Source organism: Antedon bifida, chromosome 3 (genome assembly GCF_963402885.1).
Source record: "Antedon bifida chromosome 3, ecAntBifi1.1, whole genome shotgun sequence".
NCBI lineage: Eukaryota > Metazoa > Echinodermata > Crinoidea > Comatulida > Antedonidae > Antedon > Antedon bifida.
The window spans coordinates 8,422,544-8,446,864 of record NC_136228.1 but is presented as its reverse complement, the minus strand read 5'-3'; the positions used below and the strand labels follow the sequence as shown (position 1 = coordinate 8,446,864).

Genomic DNA, 24,321 nt, shown 5'->3' with positions numbered 1-24,321 from the left:
TCAATAAGCGTAATAGGCCTACAGTGTCAATTGATCGCAGTGGTGTACGGACCTTTTCCAGAAGACTGGGGCGACAAACTAAACACGTGACGACACATGGTCCAAGATTCGCCCTTCATGATCCACCACATTACAATCCGGGTACTCTATGGTTCCAGTGCAAAGTCAACGTCTGTAAATGATGTTACGGTACCCCATGACGTAATCCCGACGTAACTAATGGATTTCCCTTTAACTGAATCGTAAGATCTTTGACATCGTTAAACGCCAAGGGACAATAGTTTAATACGAGAGTTCTTTAGAATATTTAATGGATTATTCAGTAATTAGGGCAAATGGATATTTTTCGTTAGTCATTAGGACTCGGGCATTGAAAGGTGAATCGACCATGCCCCAGAAACAATCAATTAAGGATAATGCGTACACCTACATCATACAACCTTGATATTGACATTAGACCCATTATTGCCCAATGTCTTAGCGATTTCACATCCGTCGATGAAGGATACTTTTCGGTTCGAAATCTATACAATAAAACGTCATTAAAAATCGAATTGATATATCAGTCCTTACTGCCAACGCATTAGTCTAAAGCTCTGTCTACACTATCAAACTTTGTGACAAAACATGTGATGTATATATGGACATGATGATGTCGTACCACAACCATATTTGAGCGTATCACTGCCATATTTGGGCACATCATACTTTTTTGTCAAACTAGTTTGATAGTGTAGACAGAGCTTTACGCTTGATTCAATTCGCTCTCTACGACGCCAACGCAAGCAAAGTAATTTGACCATTCATCACAAACGATGAATTACGTCTTTGCGTTGCGTTATAGAGTGGGAAGCCTGGTATCCCTTCGACGCGACTCCGGCTCCGGATCCGTCAATTTATCGTAGGAAAGTGCGCTTTTACAAGAAAACGGTTTCTTTTTTTTTTGTGAAATTGACTTCCCATCTCCCACATCCTTGAACGTTGTGATAAATTGATGTTATTCCAAATGTTGATAGCAAAGTATGACATAATTTTATCTTTGTTCATTCATTTATTTGTTTACAATAAAATATATTACCAGTACAGTATATCAAGGCATGTAATAATATAAGGCAACGAGCACTCAAACTTGTTTTTGAAATTCTATCTAGAAAACCTGACGACGGGACCTTATTAAGTAACTCCAAAGCAATTCAACGTAATTTTCATTGCAATAAATGTTCTTTGCTACGGTACTTTTGGAGCGTAACCAGTTTTGCTCAATCTCACAATAATGTTATTAAAGTTTTTGATATAATAACCACCAATACAAGGAACTGCATTATTATCTACTTAATATATACAATATTTGTTTTCACATTTGATATATAAATATAATTATATAATAATGATGATATAGGCCTAAAATTATGATTTTATGGCAGTAACGTATTGTAATAAAGATATATTAAATGTATTTATATAATCTTTTTTTTAATACCAATTTAAAAACTGCTTTATTTAAACAAATTAGAAATCTGTAATGATTTTGGTTGTTACCCTTAATTACCTGTTCTGAAATTAATCAATGTAATAATAATATAAATTATATTTGTGAATGGGCCGGGACTCACTGTATGATTAATTATATTGTACTTATATAGGCCTAGGCCTACATTATTTCCTATGAGTGAATGGATATAAGAACAAACTGTTTAACAACTATATCTTACACACTTATATCAAGTCATTACTCGATTCTCAGTGGTGTATCCACATACTACAATATTTGCCCAGTATCATAGAAATATTCTGTAATACAGCATCTCATTTGTATCACATGTGACTGGTGCCTGCATCATGTAAGGTAGTTATGGGTTATGTTACTAGGTCTACTAGACAAACAACTAATCCTATGATACTGGAGAAATCTAAATACAGGACAGAGATTCGGGTCCTTGTATAGGAAATGTTTAACATTTTAGGAGCGAACATAACATTTGCAGTTACGACACAGTCTTAGTAGAGACATACCCTGGTTAGCACACCTTCTTCAACATGGGTGTCAAAAGCTGGTTTAAGATTTAAATATTTTGAAACCATTAAATATCAAACCAGTTTATGATTCTTTTGCTTAAACTAGCAATCTAATGTAAAGGGTTAATATTAATTTGCAATTTGGTAGCGATAAAAAATATTCAATTTCTTTGGTCTAATTTAGTTTTACTAAAAATATATAAATAATCAGGGTGTAAAAGGTAGTGATATGCCCAAATATGTTAGTGATATGCCTAAATATAGTTGTGATATGACATCATCAAGTCCATATATGGGTACATAACATTTTTTACTATAAAGTTTGATAGTGTAGGCAGAGCTTTATGACAACTTCTTTGGTCTATCTAGTAAATAGAAATTAGTGTGTTTTGTGAATCAGTATTATTCAGGGTGGGTGCTAAGTGCACTGTGTGACCATCAACACCAATTTGGGGGCGGGGGGGTTGAGTAACTTTGCTAGCGTATAACAAATACATGCTTTTATGTGTACTCATATCTCTTCAATAAATCCATAAAATGTTGTATAAAACAGCAACTTTTTTGTTGTTCTTTGATTTCCCTGTGTCCCTTTCAAAACAGATCATGCCTTTGATCATTAAATTGTACATCATGCTGGGGGAGGGGGGTATAAGTATAACACAGTATAACACACTCCATATGTCACTGGGAAAAGCTTGTTCAATAAGTCTACTTTGGCTTAACTAGCAATTTATATAATGAAAAGAAAAAACACATGATATTAATATATTTACAATATTGCACTTATAATCAATAAAATAATCTATCTACATACCTTGTATAACATTATCAAATATTAGAGCATATGTAGTAATGATCATTGAATGAACAATTTCAGCATAAACAAAATATCATATTTACATATTCTATATTAAATTTGATCTATAAGTTCTATTGCATTTGATCTCCAATTTCATAGCAAGAGTTTTTGTTTTTATTTTCAGCAAGACAACACAGTAGTAGTTTCACAATGACTATTTGTACTTTGATTCTGTAATTCACAATGACTATTTGTACTTTGAGTCTGTAATTCACATTGACTATTTGTACTTTGATTCTGTAATTCACAATGACTATTTGTACTTTGATTCTGTAATTCACAATGACTATTTGTACTTTGATTCTGTAATTCACAATGACTATTTGTACTTTGAGTCTGTAATTCACATTGACTATTTGTACTTTGAGTCTGTAATTCACAATGTCTATTTGTACTTGGAGTCTGTAATTCACATTGACTATTTGTACTTGGAGTCTGCAATTCACATTGACTATTTGTACTTTGATTCTGTAATTCACAATGACTATTTGTAATTGGTGTCTGTAATTCACAATGTCTATTTGTACTTGGAGTCTGTAATTCACATTGACTATTTGTACTTGGAGTCTGCAATTCACATTGACTATTTGTACTTTGATTCTGTAATTCACAATGACTATTTGTAATTGGTGTCTGTAATTCACAATGACTATTTCAACTTCGAGTTTGACATCACATCTTCTATAAAAACGATTTCAGTATTGGCTATACCATAGTATGACAAGTTTCTGGTTGAGTTATTCATTCATAAAAGGACTTTGAAGAAGATTGTGCTTTCTGAAGTCTAATTTCTTCTTCTAATACTTATTTCAAGTCAACATCTTCAGTATTGGAGATATAGAATAGTAGCTATACAATGATGCAGACAAGTTATCTATCATCAATCTAGTCCTACAGCCTATTGTGTTTTGTAAGTTTCCAGACCACATCTTATTCTAGACCAAAACCTTCAGCGTTAGAGATGGCAATTGTGAGTTTCTGTTTCAGCTGTCGTCTGCTCTTGTAAGGTGGCAATATGAGTTGATTAAAGCATGTATGAGCCATGGGTAACCTGTGTAAACAACAAATATATAAAACTATATTTTAAAAAGTGTATAAAGATATGATTATTTGTAGTAAGCATAGTAATTATTTTAATAATTTCAGTAAGCAACAAATTAAACTATTTTCTGCATATTGATATAAAAAATCCAACCATTCCAATTATAATAGTAATACTGTATGTTTGCTGAAGTTCTTAGATTATTAGTCTGTTTTTAGATTATTATATTGAACCAATATTTGTACAGGGAGTTAATTAACCTACTTAGTTTATTAATATAGCTAACCTTAGTTCAACTTAAGTAGCTTAGGTAGTGGTATGGTGTAATGGTAAGGAATATCATACTAGCATGTGAGAGGGATGGGTTCGAGACCTTACTTGTATCCTTAAGCTTCGTCTACACTATAAAAATAGTTTGACAAATAAAGTTTGATATGCCCAAATATGGTAGTGATATACCCATATATGGGCACATCACATTTATTTTTCCACATAGTTTGATAGTGTAGACAGAGCTTTAGGCAATATAGTTTACTCTCATTGCTTCGTCCTTCAGATGGAACATAAAGAAGGTAGTTCTGTGTACATACATTAAATATTTGCACGATAACAACTTGGTAGGCCTACACTATTAAAAAATAGGGGATTTTCTTGGTGTACTGATCATAGTCCTATACGGAACTGAGAGCAGTCTTGTACTGAATGGGTCACCAAGTATAAATAAATTTAATAAATAATAATAATATAAAATAATCGAACTTACATAGTACTTGAAGTTTCCACTTTGATAATTTTAAACGTCATCTCTCCCATTCCACCAATTGGTATTCTGTCGCTACCAGTCGTAAACAAAACTAACTTTTTCTGCAGACTTATGCTCAATCCCTTTACAGTTTCCCAAAAATATCTGCAAACACAAATTCTTTTAGTTTAGTTTTAATTTAATTATGTTCTACAAAAATCACACTGGTGTCTCTATGTACTCTTGGAGTATAGTTACTTTAATTTGGGTTGTAGACTTGCGACCATAAGAAAAGTAATTATTTTTACATCAACCAGGAGTAGATTGGGTACCCTTTATGTGCAATTGTTTGCACTTTTAATGAACACTCCTCCAGGAAATCAAATAATACAGTCGTATAGTGATTGTTTTAATGACCGGCATAATAATGATAAATCCATAGAGGCCTTGGCCAATGTTCTATGAAGATGCTAGTAAAGTATAATTGTTTATTAAATTATCAATTAAAATGAACCTGTGAATAATGAAAATATTATTAATGGCTTTTATGCGAATTTGAAATTGATGAAAACAAGGTTAGTATTCACATGCACACAAGTAAGGATAAGTGAAGGTTTTACTGGTGTGTATAATGTGTAAAGCTCTATCTACACTATTAAACCTTATGTGACAAAAAAAATGTGATGTACCCATATATAGGCAAGATGATGTCATATCACTACCATATTTAGGCATATCACTACCATATTTGGGCATATCACTACCATATTTGGGCATATCACTATCATATTTGGGCACATCACATTTTTTTGTCAAACTAGTTTGATAGTGTAGACAGAGCTTTAGAAATATGATTTTGATTATTAGTTGGTGATGTACAATGCCTTTAAATGAAATCTTTAAAGTGTGTTTCTAATATAATAGTCCTAGTGTGTAGTATAACTGTAACTTGGTGTCAACATGCCTACCCTCCAATGTTAAGGTCAAGGGTTCAATCCCAACCTAGCGTCAGGGTTGTAACCCATGATTATTTCTCTATACTACTCTCTAAATTTAAATGACGCTTTAAAAAAAGAAATTCTTAATCTACTCATTTTATTTACCTAATAGTTGGATCTGTTTTGACGTATCCATCGTACGTGGTCACTCTCTCCAATGCATCAAGGTCAAGGTTCGGATTGCCGCATACCAACATTTCCACTTCCTCTGACCGTAACATTATGAGGGCATTGGAAGCGCACACACTGTGAAACCCATGATAGAATGCGGCAAACTGATGATAGATTGCGTCATTAAGAATGTACTGAATATACAGATCAACGTACTCTGAAAGATCAAAATAAATTTTATAAGAAATAATATTGCGCAAATCTCACAACTTGGAAAAGTGAAATATCAGGAGGATTTTTGAAAGGGCACTATAATATATTGCCTCAAACAAATTAGGTCTCTATTAAAAAATTGAAAGATATTGGCATCTATAATAATAAACATGGCTTTTTTATGGCATACCAAAGCACAAAATATTGAGAATAATATGTATTGTAGCAGGAGATGACACGAAATATAGGGAGACTCCTACCATTATCGGAGTTTGGAGGTCTGTATTGTGTAGGATGTTAATAGCAAATTTGTCCATTTGTCATGAAAATATCTTATCTAGAAAAGTACAAAGATTGTTAAAAAGGAATAACGTTAGAGAGGTTTGCAACGCAACGAATACGGTAACGAAAACGGATACGTCACGCACACGTATTTATTTTCGTAAGCCAGTAAAAATCTTTTTCGTATGGCAACGAAATATTCAGGGCGCCGTCCAAAATATGAGCGAAGCGCAGGTACGTGTTCCTTTGCTGCCTAGGCCTAGCATAACATCAAAGCGAGTGAGGACTGAAAACTGCTATTTATCAAAATTGACCTGGCATTTTAGTAAATTACTTTAGTAAATTACTTTCAATAAATCTATAATTACATTATAAAATCCTGAATAATTCCTGATTAAAATGCAAAATGTGCAAAATAGATCAAAAACTATACTCATTTTGTTACGAATATGACTGGTGATATTCGTCAACACGAAAAGCTTTACAAATATAAAATGAGGATCATCTCAAAAGTTTCACAAATGTGTGAGGTTTCCGTTTTCGTAACGTTGCGAAACCTCCCTAGTATCGTAGTACCAATACGGTCTAAATGAGGATGTAATAGGAGTACAACATATTACCTTGTCTATTATCATTTGTTACTGGTATCTTGTCTCCATTTGGTTTTAGGTTTGTCGTTTTCACTGATCCATAACATGGCAAAGAAATCTTACAAAAGATAGATCAAACGCAATATTGATAAATCAATATAAATCAATATTATAAATCAATATTATCATTAAAAATTCTGCTAAAAGTGGCTTATAGTCATCTTGAAATGCTACTATCGATTGGAAAGTAAAGAAATGGCAATTTACTTCAAATGTCATACAAAGGTCGTCTTCAACATTTCCTTCGTATTCCAATAATTCTTTTAGTCCATGAGCCAAATCCTTTAAAAGAAATAATAAAAACACGCTATTTTAATTTGTTTTGCTTTATCCAGGATTTTTATCGAATTTTGCTGACTTACCTAGAGATTAGATAAATCTTATAATTCACTTTTAGCTATATTTTCTTTATTTAGACTTTATTTAAGTCTGTTTAAACAATTTATTATTATTAAATTGTGTAAATGTTTTCAGATAGGCTATATAACATTATGTAGAATTAAGTTCAATAAATAGTTATGTATTAAATTGTTATTTTTTATTGAAAAAAAACCATTGCTTGGCAGTTTTTATTTCCATATAAAAGAAATATAAAAGGCAACGGTAAAGGCAAGTCTTGTTTCCTTATGAACATAGGGGAATGAGCTCATTGTATTAAGCTTCTGAATTACAGTATGTGGTAGGATGGCCAGTCCCATTCCATGCCACCTTCATCAGGAAACTCTGGGTCTTTCTGTATGATAGTCAAATGTTCGATCACTCGCTCGGAAACTGCATTCATTTATTTATAAAATACAATTTGGGGTAATTTCAAAATTAAAATCATCCTATATAGTTTTTGTGTGACTAGCTTACCGGTTTAACATGTTGAAAATCATTGAAGTTCAGGGAGCATTTGCCAACCTCAGCTCGTGGGTTGTTAAAGGGCACCACTGCAGGGCTAAGCAGCTTCTTATAGGTACACTGCGGAAACCGAATATCTAGGATAGTGCTATTGTATACGGCCAGTCCCATCAGCTATGCCAATATGTTAAGGATAATAATAGCTACAACATATTCACTTTTATAACAACTCATAGAATATTGTGTGAATAAAGAATAAAGGATTAATTCAGAATTTGGTGGTTGTTGAATGTGGGGTGTGGGTGGCATCCTTCCTTTGATTTACATTCAGAAACAAAAATATTCATTTTTTATATTTTTGAATGATACTATTTATATAAAGTAATTAATACTATTTTAAATGTCTATTGTAAAAATTAATTTTTTAAAGTGATGCCTGTTGTGTAGATTATGAATTGTACAGTAACTCAAATTTTAAAAATGTCACTCTCTACCCATCTTTAAAGTAAATCACCCCCTCTACATAATTATGTTTTATTCATCTGCTTTATGGCTAAATCATATTACATATTCATATTTTCACCTTGCATTGTTACTGCTTTGTAGTAATTTAAACATTTAAATAAACGAAAATCTAAATGTAATAATGAAAGCAATATGATAATAAAATTGATTATTCCTTTTTTTAAATTAGTAAGAAAAATAAATATTACTTTTTTTATTATTATGCCATCAATAACTATGACGACAGCACAATATTAATAGGTTACTTCAACTGAATTTGTATTTAACAACCTGAACAAAATAATATTTGTGTGTTTCCTGTATTTGTACAGCTTTTTGTAAAGAAATAAAATAAATATATTTAATTGAAAATGATCGAATTTCAGAATATTTTACATGTATACTTTGTTCAATATGCTATTTGCTGTAGTTACTTCTGACCGAATAAAGGACAGAAAGTTTAATACATTAAAACCTCTATTAAGGGGACACCTTCAATTAATAGGGGTGTCTGCTAAATAGAGCTTGCAATTAGTGTTTCATTGGAAAGTGTCCCCCCCCCCCCCCCCCACCCCCACCCATCTTAATAAGAGTGTCCCCTGACTAGGGGTGAACCTAAGGAGGAAATCTACTGAATTCATTTTATCAACAACAAAGAAAATTGATTAAAAAACTAAAAGAATACATTATCACCATTAATAATGAAATAGATACATATATTATACAACTCTGAAATATTCTAGTAATAATTTATTACATATTTTTTTTTTTTTGAAAGTACAAATTTCAATTATGCACTCTGAAATTCATATTTATCACTCTCTTGAGGCAACGAATATCATCTCAAAAACATTAATGAAGTATGAAGTAATGGGTAAATGATTGTGGCAAACAGACTTCAGTATAAAAATGTTACGTTGTCCATGTTTTACAGCTCTCATGTGGCAAGTAGCTGTCTACATTGCATTAGATGGTATTTAATCACTAACTATAACACACTGTGGCTGTTATAATAAAAGACATAGGATCAGGAATGCGAGCAGAATTTCAGTTGGACAAAATAGCTTTTGGTTTTTCTAGAATGTATATATGATGTACAGAGAGTATGATACATTCATTGAATGGGAAGACGCATGCATAAACCTAACCTGGTTTTATTTTTTTTATATTTTGGCTAAAGCTTAGTTCACACTTGAATGAAACACAAGTGGGAACTAAGCGCACAGTTGTGTTACACCTACATCGCTGCATTTCATCTAGGTGGAAACCAAGCTTTCACAAGAAAAAGTATGTGAATGAAAAATTATATTCACAAATGGAGCACTTTACTCAGTATATACTTCAATTAACAAATGCTATTTGTCATGAGGAAATTTCCCGAATGATCGAAATCAAAACAGTACTGGGTTTGGTCTACTAGCGTTCCTGCTCCCAAAAGTCATCCATTCATTGAAGAACTGATGAAGAAAGTCTGTAAGTGGTGAATAATAGAGTGGTCCCGGGACATGACTATACTTCGGCTTTACTTGATAGAAGTTTTAAATGTTTTATTAGAAATAGAGTATAAGATGTATAAAAATAGTGTGAATAGTTTGATGTAATGGTTTTGTATAGGCCTATCAGATTAGTTTGATATGCGATGATTAGTAAATTCAGAAAAATTAATGTTATATACATTTACATATCATTTTATTATAGACAGTTTTTGTAACAAAGTTAAAAGGATACAACACCAACTAAGTTGTACTCTTGATTGCAGTCGACGCATGAAGGGTTAAACCAAAATGAATGACACTTCTTATTATACAGAAACATACCTAAACAAGAAAAATAAAATATTACAATATAAAATGTACATCATTAATACTAATGTTGAATATATCATTTTTTTTGGTTATAATATAGTACGATTAACATTAGAGAGCTTTCAATTTATGATGACCTAACAAGGTCATGTCAATTGTTGTGTCATCTGGAGTGTGGAAGTATGCCTCACATGAGCACAGTTAATTTACATAACATAGTAAGTCATCACAAATCGAAAGTTCTGTGGATATCATCATCATAAACAATATTATTATCCATAAACTGAATGACATTTCTTTTCTAACCCTTTGAAGATGACGATGAAGTGACTGATGCTAAATAAGGTATTTTTAATAGGTTTAGGAAAAATGCAAAATTCAGTTTTATGACTGTAACTTTCTGCAATTGTTGGTTTTATTGTCATGTGAAATTTTTTAGGCCTTCCGAAAAATTGCATTTTTTTTGTTTGACCTACTGTAGGTCAAAGGTCAAATGCTAAAAAAGTACAATTCAGTGACCCTAAAAAGTCAACCCGTACATATACAGGCCTCGGGACAATATGGGATACGGGCCACGTCCTTTTAACCTACACTACAAATCTAAGTAGGAATTTAGCTAAAGAAAAATAGTTTGGGTCCCAGAGCAATTTAGTAAAATCTTTGAACAATCCTAAGAGGGTAGAACACTTTATTAAGCCAGAAATGTTTGACAGGATGGGTGCAGAAATTCTGGCCCAGCCAAAAAAATGCTATAGGTCAGGAAAAAGTGACCCAACATGACAAACGGTAGGAAAAAGTATCTAAAGTGTACCATATTCTTCTTTGAATATTTTTCTGAGTAGCAGAAGAAACCATTCCTTTGTAAGGCCTCCCAAATCTAAACCTGGTTCACCAGCAAATATCACCCGTAACTTCTTCTTTAAGTCTTGCTTCTTTGCAGCAATCTATAAATATACATGTAAAACACATTTAATAGAATCTGTGTGTGAATGCAGGTTGTAATATAATGAGGGCAGACTTTCTACCAATTGAATAGAATGTGTGTGTGAATGCAGGTTGTAATATAATAAGGGCAGGCTTTCTACCAATTTAATAGAATCTGTGTGTGAATGCAGGTTGTAATAAAATGATGGCAGGCTTTCTACCAATTTAATAGAATGTGTGTGTGAATGCAGGTTGTAATAAAATGAAGGCAGGCTTTCTACCAATTTAATAGAATCTGTGTGTGAATGCAGGTTGTAATATAATGAGGGCAGGCTTTCTACCAATTTAATAGAATCTGTGTGTGAATGCAGGTTGTAATATAATGAGGGCAGGCTTTCTACCAATTTAATAGAATGTGTGTGTGATTGCAGGTTGTAATAAAATGAGGGCAGGCTTTCTTCCAACATAAAATGATGAATGCTTAAACATTATCGGCTTGTCATTTATTCATTGCCGAAATATTTCATTACATTGTAGTCGATAATTTGTATGATAAATTAGAGTCATACAATTTTTTTTTTAAATAATGTCGGCTTCAGGTATTGATTGATTGTAACATTCATGACAAATTACAGCATTAGTTTTTTTTAAGATATTAAAATTCATCTAGTATATCAGTAATGACAATGTATACTTAAAATAAATGAAGAATATAATTTTTTTCTTCAATTGCCTAAGTTTAACATCATATTAAACTTATACAACTTTTAAAGTTCATAGAAAGTCGAATATGAAAGATATCTTTAGTACAATAACTTTTCCATAACCATAAAAAGTTCTTAAATCTTTATTGAAAATGCATTTTGAAAAAGAGCCTTTCCAAGACACCAGATATTAAATTTTTAAAAGCATGCAACACAGCAACGTAAGCACAGTAAAAGTGAGTTGACCAATCACAAGTGATAGTTCGGATGATGTCACGATTGGTCAAATTACTTGTAGAGAGTATACGTCCTTGCATTGCATCCAAGTGGGAGCCAAAAATAAGAGGATAACATTTGCAAAACCATTGCAATAAATTGAAGAACAGCATGGATTTCTGACAACATAGAAATAGCCAAACAAAAGTTGACCATAATTCAAAAATATACTTCAAAACATTTCTCATGAAATTTAAGAAGAAAAAATTGAATTATTTCAGACGTTACCTCGTGGAGGGAGTCTGAAACCAGGTGTGACCTTCGAACTTTTAGGTTTAAGAACAACATGGTCATATCTGGCATTTGATGTTGTCGAACTTTCTGTACCAGGGTTCGCTATAAGACAAAATAGTTACATTAATTGGTGAATTAAGTTAAATGGTTTCAATTTGGAAACACATGGTGTAACAAGAACCTTACTTTGTGTTTATTTATCATGAAAACCTTTAAACAATACAAGATCATTAGCTCATCAACTAAAATACCCAGTTCCAATTGACTTAAATATCAAAACGCGTCCAATGCATATGAAGCGTTCCCTTCATACAATATGCATAATATCAGCCAATCAGATATAACAGATAGAGGTACTTCTTGGGGTCTAGGACAACTACCCCCTGGACAACTACCACCTGGACAATTACCACCCGGACAATTACCCTTCTAGGACAACTACCCTCTTAGGACAATTACCCCCTAGGACAACTATCCCCTAGGACAACTATCCCCTAGGACAACTACCCACTAGGACAACTACCCACTAGGACAACTACCCACTAGGACAACTACCTCCCAGGATACCGAGTGGGAATTGTCCAGGGGTAGTTTTCCGGATACGATTTCTTGTTATGTTTAGTAAGATGATCATGTTGATTTCCACCTTTGAAAATGAAGACTTTGATTTGTTTTTTTTCAATCGCAGTAGAGGACGCTTCTACGATGCCGTTATATCATTACACTACTTACCATAACATTTACATAAATCTCTTTATTCATCTCATAAACAAACAAAAACAAGTGAGGAGTAAAACATGTTTTAAACGATGAAAGGGACCTCCAAGAAACCCCAAGGGGCTTGTGATAGGAGGCCCACTAAAACTAGTTACATTAATTAAGATACCGTAAAAAGAATAAATAAATAGATAAATAAATAGCTACCCTCGCTGTCATAATCATTTGATGTTCCGAGTCTTTCTGTAGGATTGCTCTTTTTGCTTGAAGACTCAAAAGAAATGGATACTGGCAGAAACTAAAACTAAATAATACAAATATATCAAAATTAGGTAAAATTTTTAACAACAATACAAACAGCGTTTAGCTGTGTGTTTGCTACCAGAAACAAACTGATTTTCATAGTGTTAATTCTATACTATAAGTATACAGTGGAACCCTTATTAAGGGGACAACTTTTGGACCAAACAAAGTGTCCCTTTAATAGAGACATTTAAAACACCAACAAAGAGTCCCATTTATAGAGGGTGCCCCTGAATTGTTGGCAATTGTGATAAAAACATATACAGTAAAATCTCTATAAAGGGGACACCTTCGGGACCCAATAAAGTGTCTCGATTGGAGTCTCACCTAAACAGCTTTTGGCCGTAATGTTAAAACATATGTTGCTTCTCATTCATTGCACAGGAAGTTTCCTCTGAAAAGGGGTGTCCCAAAAAAAATGGGCTCTCTTCTACTGAATTTTTGAAATTATCTTTTTATTAGTAATGAATTGTTATTTTACCCAAGTAATAAGAATACACTTATGAATATTCAACAACTTACGAATGGTAATTAGATGGATTTTGCCATGCATAGTACTCTTTCATAAGATCAATAGTATCAATAGCATCGCTGTAGAATTTTGTATACGCTAATTTATTAGGAAAACATAATCCATTGGCAGCATCTGTTGATAACAAGACAACAACTAATCAATTAGGATACATGAGTGGGTGCCAATTTATTCTGCTAAAGTGGGTTATATTTTTATATAACCAAAACTGGTCAAATTTAGATTAATGCTCATGCCACATGAAATAAATTTGCTTTTTTTTTCTTGCTCTTTTTTTCACTGTTCTTTTTTTCTTCTTCTCTTCTTTTTTTCCCTTTTTTTTCTTTTTTTCTTTCTTTTTTTCCCCTTTAAGGCAAGCCAAGATATGTAATTTCCATTATATTGGATAATAAAAGGAATCTGTATCTGTATCTTTTCATTTTAACAAAGCTGAACTAAACTGAGCAGAAAAAGTCATTCTGGATATGCTGAGGAACATATAAGCATGTGCAGAATGACTGCATAGTCACATTGTGAAAACGAAAGGTTGATAAAAGGCAATAGAATAACTGAAATATGGGAATATTTTGTGTGTGAATTCTGTGTTGCGTTCCATACCTCTGCGAATACAAAAATTTCAAAATGTACAAAAGCTATAAATATATCTATAATTACTGTACATTTATTCCGTTCAGAGAAACATAAGAAAGGTGGGGAGAGACAAAAGCTGTAATCTGCAATTCTTAGTAATGTTAGGTCGTGTTTCTGCAGCCAATAATTAACTGCCCGTGGAAGTGGGGTTTAACTCATTCAAATCAGATAATTATCGGATAAATGCGATACTTTTTAACTTTTGACCTGAAGGACAAATTGTTGCGATGTGATTAGGCAGCTGGTTGTTTGGTAATAACTGATCATGATTTTTTGCTGCGGAAACACGACCCAAGTTAGTACGAGCAACATATTATGCCTTACTCAGTAATGCTAAAACTTTAGTTGCAGATGGAATCCACCATGAGCATTTGATCAACGGAGGAAGATCTGAATTTTCGGGTGGTGCCAGTCGGACAGAAATGAATTGGACAAGTCTTGATACAATACCACTAAATGCAGTCACTGGTAATCTGAATGCAAAATAAAATATTGTGATTGTTAAACATTGTAAAATGTGGCACATTCAAGCAAATCAGACGTCGACAGAATGTGTAGATATATGGTGGTGAAATGCCCAAATATGGTTGTGATATGACATCATCATGTCCATATATGGGCATATCACATTTTTTTGTTACATAAATAGAATAATGTACCTTTTAAACCAATGCACTAAGAAATGATGATCTTGATCGCAAAGGTTAGCCGTCTGCCGTAGAAGATGGGCAAATATCACATATGTTGACATACTTTTAAACTGGGAATTCTGTAAATAAATATACAGGAATATGTTAGTTGGGATGAAGTTCACAGCTGATATGAAAATTATTGGTACCATGATTATTTGCATATACATGTTTCTGTGCTTAATTGCATCATTGAGATCATTCACACATTATACAAATTTATTTTTCTGAATAGAACATAGATTTGATTATAACAATTATCGGATGACGAGTACATCACCAGAACTGTAATTTGAACACCTCAACCCCTGTATACTTGTTACTGATTAATTAAAAAAAATGTGGCTTTCATCAAACCTATAAAATAAAAAATTCTTTATTGTTGCTATTGTATGTAACGGAAGAACTCTTTTTGTCTAAGATTTTATGAGATTAAATTTAATATACATACATGATATAACATACTAAATATTATATCAGGAACTGTAATTTGGATGCCTCAACCCCCGCATACTTGTTAACATTACAATAACAAATTCTTTATTGTTTTTTTATTGTTATGAATATTTGACGAATGCCACATTTTTGATTGATAATAATGTATAACATAATAGATATTACATTATTGATATGAATTATGGAAAAAAGTTGTTTGTTATTCCTGTATTTATTAGAAAGTTTGTTTTATGATTTTATGAGAAAAAAATTGAATATATACATAAATGTAATACATATTATAGTACACTATTATATTCATGATGTCATATGAATTATAGAAGCTAATATCAACTTTATTCAAAATCACTGATGCGAAGAAAGTCAAACACAAAACTAAGAAAGTAAATCAATGGGAACCATGACAACGTATATAATCATCTTTTATAGAAGACTTAAGTATACTAAGACATATCGCGTGTTACGCGAAATGGTGTCGAATAAATAACATGTGATCATTTACATCATGGACAATTCTGTCCATCTTAGATGCGAGCAAAAATGTAAAACACTTGAAGCGCTTAGTTTTAAAATGACTTCAACGTTTATGGTTTGAAGAATATTGTATTTTATTTAAAATTGATTATACAGTGTCGCATGACTGAGTGCGGAGAATAAAGTTAGCATTAAAAGAAATTAATCCAATGAGAGCCCATTGGCCATAAAATTGTTTCCACGGCGAAGTAATCTTGTTATTTCTTGTGGGTGACGAGTTCAATGAAAACATTTTTCTAATTTCATCTGTTATTGTTTAAATGGTCGTACATTTTGAAATAACATTTGCGTATTAAAACATTGTTGTTATTAATATTTTGATATTCTGTATAAATATGGGTTATCCTTGACACTACACCATTATCTCCTAGCAACAGTATCAACAAAGTATTTTTACCTGTAAGAGAACAAGATACGCCCGTAAATCGTTCTTGTCTCTTGGTCTGAAAGATAAAACCGACATAAATTCTATCGTACATTTAAAAATTAATACTTTTAAGTAGTTTACATTATTCATGCGTATCACATTTTTCACACAAAGCTGAACATACATACCCTAGTAACTATTCAAATTGAGAAAATAATCAATGCCATGTGATACAAAATAACCAATCAAATTGCAAAGATACACTTAGATGTGTTATAATAGATAATGCTAAATAGGCTAGTAACTATTGTTGTTTTTTAGCAACAAAAACAGGTAAATTCAAAGGAATAATTTTCTAAAATAATGAATTATTCATCCTTCAATTTACAAAAATATTGATAGTGTAATTTATCTACAGATCAAATAAAAATATATATAACGAAGAAATGATAATTATGGAATTTATACATATAGAGTAATGTTTAATTATGCAAATATACAATATTGTACAAAAATGAAGCACAATTATTGATTAAAACTCACTTTTTCATCTCCTTAAGTAGACTGTTAATAACCGCTTTGAGGGCGGTTTTCTGTGAATCGGACGGTAACTTCAATATGCATTCATAAACCGCCCTTACGTAATCTTGATGTATCCCAGAATCCTCTGGAGTTTTATAATCTTTTAAAGGATCACGCTGGAAAATTCACGAAATAATTTTTAATAAAGTAAACATTTTTTTTGTGTAGCTGAGAAATGCTCTTGGTAAAGATATAAAGTGAATATCCTTCTTTCTCAATATAAAATTAAATTTATCATAAGAGCTTTGTTATAAATAGACACGTGCAAACAATGAATGTCAAAATCTTTCATTGATACTCTGGCAAATCTCTCTATAAATTAGTGTAGTTAGCTACATTACAGTAGATCAAAACCTAATGGAGAAAATTAATTTTTAAATTATGTCATTTCTATCTTGTATAATACTACTATCAATTTAATATTAATAAACCTTGATATAATTAGAAATGAAAATAAATTAAATTTAATAAATTACCTTAAAAGTAAGATTAATATTCTTGAATGAGCTAAATGTTGTCTCAAAAAACTGCTGCATTTCGGTATAATCACCAGATAACTTGGCTTTTTCAAGATCATCCCTAAAAGAAAAAAAATGGTATAACAAATATGATGAATATATGAATATAACCATCAACAAAAATGGTAAAATATTAGGCTCTCTAGTATACTCTCACAACAGCCATATACAGATATCTTAATAAAATAAAATCATACACATACATATGTTTTATAGCACATGGCCAAGGATTACCAATTAGTAAATTGATCACTGTCCTATCAGATAGGTTGTTAATCGCCAGGGGTATTTTGTGAACCAGTTAACCCCTACTTGTCTGGAATGATGAAAAACTGTGTACACTGGACCTACAGATTATTGTCTAGTAGTTTCCACTGCCTACTCTATTTAAATTTGCATTCTAAAGGAATAAAATCGCAAAGTCCAATCTGAAGGATGAGGTGTTAAGATGGAAACTATCACACTCCTCTCCTTAAGGAGACCGGCTCAAACCAAATACGGCGAGCGATGCATGATGCAAAATATTTGCTGCGTCGAGTCTAGTGGGAACTGGTCTTTATGAATGCGGTATCTTTGTTGTCTTTTGTGGGATCTATAGACAAGAATTCAATAAAGTCATTTTGGTAGAACAAAAAGTTCAATAGGAGAGGTTGGTTGGCCTCCTTCCTCCTCCTGTAAAAGTTAATTTTATATTTAACAATATTTACGCCTTATTTTAAAATCCTGGATACGCCACTAACAAATAATTGAACATACTTGAATTGTTTATAATTTTTTATATTTTCAACGACTGGTTCTGGCTGTTTGATTGGTTTATCGACTACAGAGCTAGTGGCAGCCTGCGCCACCATATTTTGACCAGGTACAATCGGTGGTAGCTCACTGCTACTGCGGCCACTTTTACTATCATTACTGTGACTCCTTCCTTTGATAGAATTTAAAATATTTGACAGGCCGGCAAAACGCTTTTTGGTTCCCTTTTCATGTCCTCCAGAAGGCTACAAAATAAAAGTTAGTTAAAATTAAAGTTCAACAAGAAAAAAATGTTTGTTTTGTGAATTTTTATGTGATTATTTGTAATATGAATAAACCAGAAACAGAAATATGTCAGAAAGATGCCGCTATTCCATACGCCGCAAATTTTATCTCAACAAATTTAAAGCAAAAATGTTTAAAAATTGTCTGTAGTCAATGGATTTTTGCTTGAAGTATAACTGTTAATTTGTATTTTTATAAGTGAAATCATTATTTTTTTTTTCCTACTGAAGTGAATAACTTTATTAAAACTGCAAAATGGCCTACTCAAAGTATGATTTATCAATCTTCATTTTTCATTTTTAGAGGACAATGTATATTCAAGTTGTTGACAGTGTCAAAATACATTGGTATTATGTTAGCATGCCAACAATAGTTAAAAATCAATATTATATGACTTAGGCAGATCAATGCATGTAACATTAAGTCTGTATAATTATAGGAAATTGATTGGTGGACAAGGAGTCAACAGTAATATCAAATATCAAAATTAATATTAAACACGCTTATCTCTAGAGTGAGGAACAATACTGTACTACTAGGGAGGTATACCTCCCTGGTATTACAACCAACCACCTAATATTAATTACTCCTGATGGGTCCCTGAAGTTGTCCCCTCAATGGGAGTTCTGCTGAACAACTAAAAAGTGGTATATCGACGCAAAGTGTCGGATTACAAGTGGGAACCGACGATGCAACAGGGCTACAATCCAATTTGATTTCACTCAACAATGTATGGCAAAAACAAACTGTAAATCAAGTATGCAAGGTGAACCACGGCAAAAACTGTTGATGCCACCAATCAGGTTTGATTTGGCCAAACACAATTATTGGAAGGGCATTTTCTTATGTTGCGTCATTTATTTTAATCATTGCATAAATAAAAACAATTAATACTAGGTATAAGAACGTATAACAAAAACAAAAATCATGTAAGACCATGTACAGTAATAACCCTGCACGGAAAAAAAAAGTGAGTGTTGCATCCAACTGCAGGAGACCTTCCTAACTGAATGAAGATATTAAAATAAGATAAAACAATTGTCGTATTCGACTGGGAACTTTCGTTGTCAACGTAAAGATTCGTTGAGTACTTTTTGTATTCGAATTGTAAATTTGTGCTCAACAGCAAGTCATTCGAATAGAAAACGTTGACAACAAAAGCTTTTTCGTTAAGAACAATCTCAACGCTCAAAATAGTCCATTAAAAAGTACTCAACGGAAAAACTACTCAACGGTCCACTCGAATACGACAAATATCTATCATAAAATAATAATCCAGAACTTTACAATTTGTAAAATACAGTAGAAACTTACCGCTCTACCGGCATTTAGATGCAAGGGAGGCAGACCAGACTGCACATTAACACCACCAGATAAATGTCCACCACTTGGCCTACCATCTTCCTCACCGGTACCCGTCAATTTAGTCCCACATGATGAGCATGGTTTATGATGTTGCTGATATTTAACTGCTTGTTGGCAAGACACACACAGTTGGCCAGCCATAGGGCTAGCAGAACAAAAACCACAAAATGTTAAGTCTTACAATTTCATTTAGAATATGCCTAGCCGAGGCCTACCGCAACGCAATACTCCATTGTGTCAACAAGACGGGTATCCAACAAGACGATGGTCTTTATTTTAGGCTACAAGTCTACTACTTACTGGATGGCTTTGGTAAGGCTTACTTAAAGTGGTGGTGATGATTTCAGCCTTGCTTGCACTGTTGCGGCAATCAGCCTACAATACAAATGTTATTACTGTACATTCAAAGATATTGAATTGAAAACGCTGATATTAAGATGACGTAGTAATCAATAGCATAAACACAATCATGTTACTAAACTTTAAATCCAACCCACTGCTTAGTTTTAGCTTACTCTTTTGGTACCAGGACTTCGAGGATGCAGACTGGAGATGATATACCAAAGATAGTCTGTACTTATGTTGCCATCGTCAATTTAGCAACAGTAAATAATAAATAGAGGGCGTTATTTAAAGATCTTTAAAGTTCTATCTTCTTTCGGAGGTCTACCATCGAAAAAATTATTTATTATTTTTGAACAGGAGGGCTTTAGTTAAGGTGGACTTATTACAGGTGTTGTGACGTATTAATTTAAAAAATAATAATAAAAAAGATAATACATATCGAATTTCCAGAGGGCGGCATTCAAGTGAGCTACCGGTACTAAGTTGTGAGCAGGACGCGCAAAATCATTTTAAATATTGTTTTATTAGGCCCAATATCTGCATATGGACACTTCCGTGGTATAGTTTTTATCATACCTTCATAGTTAAATATTCTGTTTTAAGTGTTCAGGTCACTTTTTAAGGTCTCTACCAACTTTATCTGCTTGAAAGCAAAAGAGTTATTCTAACAATTCGAATAAAGCGTATCATTAGTAGTTTACTATAATGGTTAATATATCCTAATTACATATATTTTATCCCTCTTTTCACTTAAGTATTATTAGCGCCGAGATAGTCATTATTAAACCTTACATAGCATTTATATCGATTTTTGTCTTCTGACTTTTCTGCCTTGGTCGCTCACGGTTTATTTCTGCTGTAAAGTTTCTCCCAAGTATTTTGTTTTCTGTAGGTCCGTTACAATTTTTAATTTTGTTGGTGTGGTCGTAAAGTAAAAATTTATAACGACTGTCCTCAATTAATTTATTAATTAATCATGGTATATAGCAGGTATAGTATAAAGCATAGGCCTGTGATATAAATATAGGCCTCGATTATTATAGTGTTTTGTAGAAATGTAACATTTAATGTGTATTATGTGGTCCTACATTAATAATTTACGGAAACTTCATTTCTATTAGTTATAATTCCACTCATTAAGAACTAACAAGAAACGGTCTATTTGTTTTATGTAGCCGTCCTTAGGCTCTGTCTACACTATCAACCTAGTTTGACAACAAAGGTGTGATGTGCCCAAATATGGTACGTAGTATTATGACATCATCATGTCTACGGGCACATCCCATTTGATAGTGTAGACAGAGCTTTATAAAACATATAACATAACTGGTTTAGAAAATATAGTTTAAATATATGCAATTTAATTATATTTTCTGTATTTTGTTATCGATGGTCGATGGTAGATACGATGAACAAAAGTTTTGAATAATTATGATCTATAAAGATTCGCTTATGACAAACATTACTTCCATGCTTTTAAGTATTAATATATTAAAGTATTTATTTTGTCTCGTGATTATAAAGTTCACACGAACAGCAATTTTCAAATTGTATGGCCTACTCTCCGATATAGTTCGTCATGCCTTTTATCGCATAATTCTTATCATTAGTGTAAACTAATCTCGTATCTTACGTTTCAACATTAAAATGTAACAAAATCTACCGTTTATACATTTAGGCAAATTGCTTTCACAAACCAATCCAATTATTCGCGCCATTATGTATAGCATCGACTTATTTTTTAGAGCTATTATTATCGAAATAGTATTACAATATTCTTGTAGCCGTCTATGTTCTGTCTGTTTAATGTTGTCTAATAAATGCATTAAATATACTTGATAGAATGCAACAACAGAGAGAACCACAGCCAAGCCTAATAAGCAAAGTAGCCTATTTAGTGTTTGTTTCCTAACATTGACTAAGTAACTTGTAACCCCACTTATTTCAACCCAACAATGGGAGCGATTTCAGAAGCTTCGAATCTTGCCATAAATCAAATATAATATTGATAATAATACGTTATCGATACTCAGGAAAAGTTTCCTTATGTTTCTATGGAACTTGATCAAGTGGAATCGCCACCTGAAGTTCCTACACAAATTATCAATTATTGTCGACTTACAGTTATTGCACAAGTATTTGTTTAGTATCCGATCCCACCTGGTTAAAGAGTGGTGTAGGTTTATGTGATTTACATGAAATAGGAGATCAGAGAGGTGTAGAACTGAGACACAGAAATACGAGAGGACCTGGTTAAGAGGGGTGAAGGTAACGGAAACATAAATACTAGAGGACCTGGTTATGAGGGATGTAGGTTAACTGAGGCACAGAAATACGAGAGGACCTGGTTAAGAGGGATGCAGGTTAACTGAGACGCAGAAATATGAGAGGAACTGGTTAAGAGGGATGCAGGTTAACTGAGACACAGACATACGAGAGGACCTGGTTAAGAGGGGTGTAGGTTAACTGAGGCACAGTAATACGAGAGGACCTGGTTAAGAGGGATGCAGGTTAACTGAGGCACAGAAATATGAGAGGACCTGGTTAAGAGGGATGCAGGTTAACTGAGGCACAGTAATACGAGAGGACCTGGTTAAGAGGGGTGTAGGTTAACTGAGGCACAGTAATACGAGAGGACCTGGTTAAGAGGGATGCAGGTTAACTGAGGCACAGAAATATGAGAGGACCTGGTTAAGAGGGATGCAGGTTAACTGAGGCACAGTAATACGAGAGGACCTGGTTGAGAGGGGTGTAGGTTAACTGAGGCACAGTAATACGAGAGGACCTGGTTAAGAGGGATGCAGGTTAACTGAGGCACAGTAATACGAGAGGACCTGGTTGAGAGGGGTGTAGGTTAACTGAGGCACAGTAATACGAGAGGACCTGGTTAAGAGGGATGCAGGTTAACTGAGGCACAGTAATACGAGAGGACCTGGTTAAGAGGGGTGAGGTTAACTGAGACACAGAAATATGAGAGGAACTGGTTAAGAGGGATGCAGGTTAACTGAGGCACAGTAATACGAGAGGACCTGGTTAAGAGGGGTGTAGGTTGACTGAGGCACAGTAATACGAGAGGACCTGGTTAAGAGGGATGCAGGTTAACTGAGGCACAGTAATACGAGAGGACCTGGTTGAGAGGGGTGTAGGTTAACTGAGGCACAGTAATACGAGAGGACCTGGTTAAGAGGGGTGTAGGTTGACTGAGGCACAGTAATACGAGAGGACCTGGTTAAGAGGGATGTAGGTTGACTGAGGCACAGTAATACGAGAGGACCTGGTTAAGAGGGGTGTAGGTTAACTGAGGCACAGTAATACGAGAGGACCTGGTTAAGAGGGGTGTAGGTTGACTGAGGCACAGTAATACGAGAGGACCTGGTTGAGAGGGGTGTAGGTTGACTGAGGCACAGTAATACGAGAGGACCTGGTTGAGAGGGGTGTAGGTTGACTGAGGCACAGTAATACGAGAGGACCTGGTTAAGAGGGATGTAGGTTAACTGAGGCACAGTAATACGAGAGGACCTGGTTAAGAGGGGTGTAGGTTGACTGAGGCACAGTAATACGAGAGGACCTGGTTAAGAGGGATGTAGGTTAACTGAGACACAGAAATATGAGAGGACCTGGTTAAGAGGGGTGTAGGTTGACTGAGGCACAGTAATACGAGAGGACCTGGTTGAGAGGGATGTAGGTTAACTGAGGCATAGTAATACGAGAGGACCTGGTTAAGAGGGGTGTAGGTTGACTGAGGCACAGTAATACGAGAGGACCTGGTTAAGAGGGATGCAGGTTAACTGAGGCACAGAAATATGAGAGGACCTGGTTGAGAGGGGTGTAGGTTAACTAAGACACAGTAATACGAGAGGACCTGGTTAAGAGGGGTGTAGGTTGACTGAGGCACAGTAATACGAGAGGACCTGGTTGAGAGGGGTGTAGGTTAACTGAGACACAGTAATACGAGAGGACCTGGTTAAGAGGGGTGTAGGTTGACTGAGGCACAGTAATACGAGAGGACCTGGTTGAGAGGGATGCAGGTTAACTGAGACAC

General features: G+C 33.7%; 2 protein-coding genes across 2 annotated transcripts in view; one reads left to right on the top strand and one right to left on the bottom strand.

Annotated features, from left to right (window-relative positions):
- LOC144836813 (uncharacterized) overlaps positions 1–24,321 on the top strand; it is a 228,227-nt gene that overhangs the window by 183,204 nt on the left and 20,702 nt on the right. The window lies entirely within an intron of this gene.
- Positions 1,047–20,087, bottom strand: LOC144836786 (putative E3 ubiquitin-protein ligase HECTD2). The gene is made up of 18 exons (XM_078691639.1): positions 19,884–20,087; positions 18,288–18,529; positions 17,490–17,592; positions 16,975–17,129; positions 16,462–16,507; positions 15,045–15,154; positions 14,710–14,858; positions 13,746–13,869; positions 13,128–13,224; positions 12,198–12,305; positions 10,877–11,009; positions 9,989–10,077; positions 7,769–7,930; positions 7,121–7,195; positions 6,884–6,971; positions 5,763–5,985; positions 4,681–4,824; positions 1,047–3,926 (listed from the first exon to the last, which is right to left on the bottom strand). The coding sequence occupies exons 1-18, from the start codon at positions 20,073–20,075 to the stop codon at positions 3,806–3,808; spliced, it is 2,361 nt and encodes a 786-aa protein (XP_078547765.1). The 5' UTR covers positions 20,076–20,087; the 3' UTR covers positions 1,047–3,805.

Coding starts and splice junctions, on each gene's coding strand:
- LOC144836786 (XM_078691639.1), bottom strand. CDS start 20,075: ATGGCTGGCCAACTGTGTGTGTCTTGCCAACAAGCAGTTAAATATCAG. Junction 17,593..18,287: donor AAAAATTATAAACAATTCAA/GTATGTTCAATT, acceptor TTTTTCTTTTAG/GGATGATCTTGAAAAAGCCA. Junction 7,196..7,768: donor ATTTTCAACATGTTAAACCG/GTAAGCTAGTCA, acceptor TTTCTTTTAAAG/GATTTGGCTCATGGACTAAA.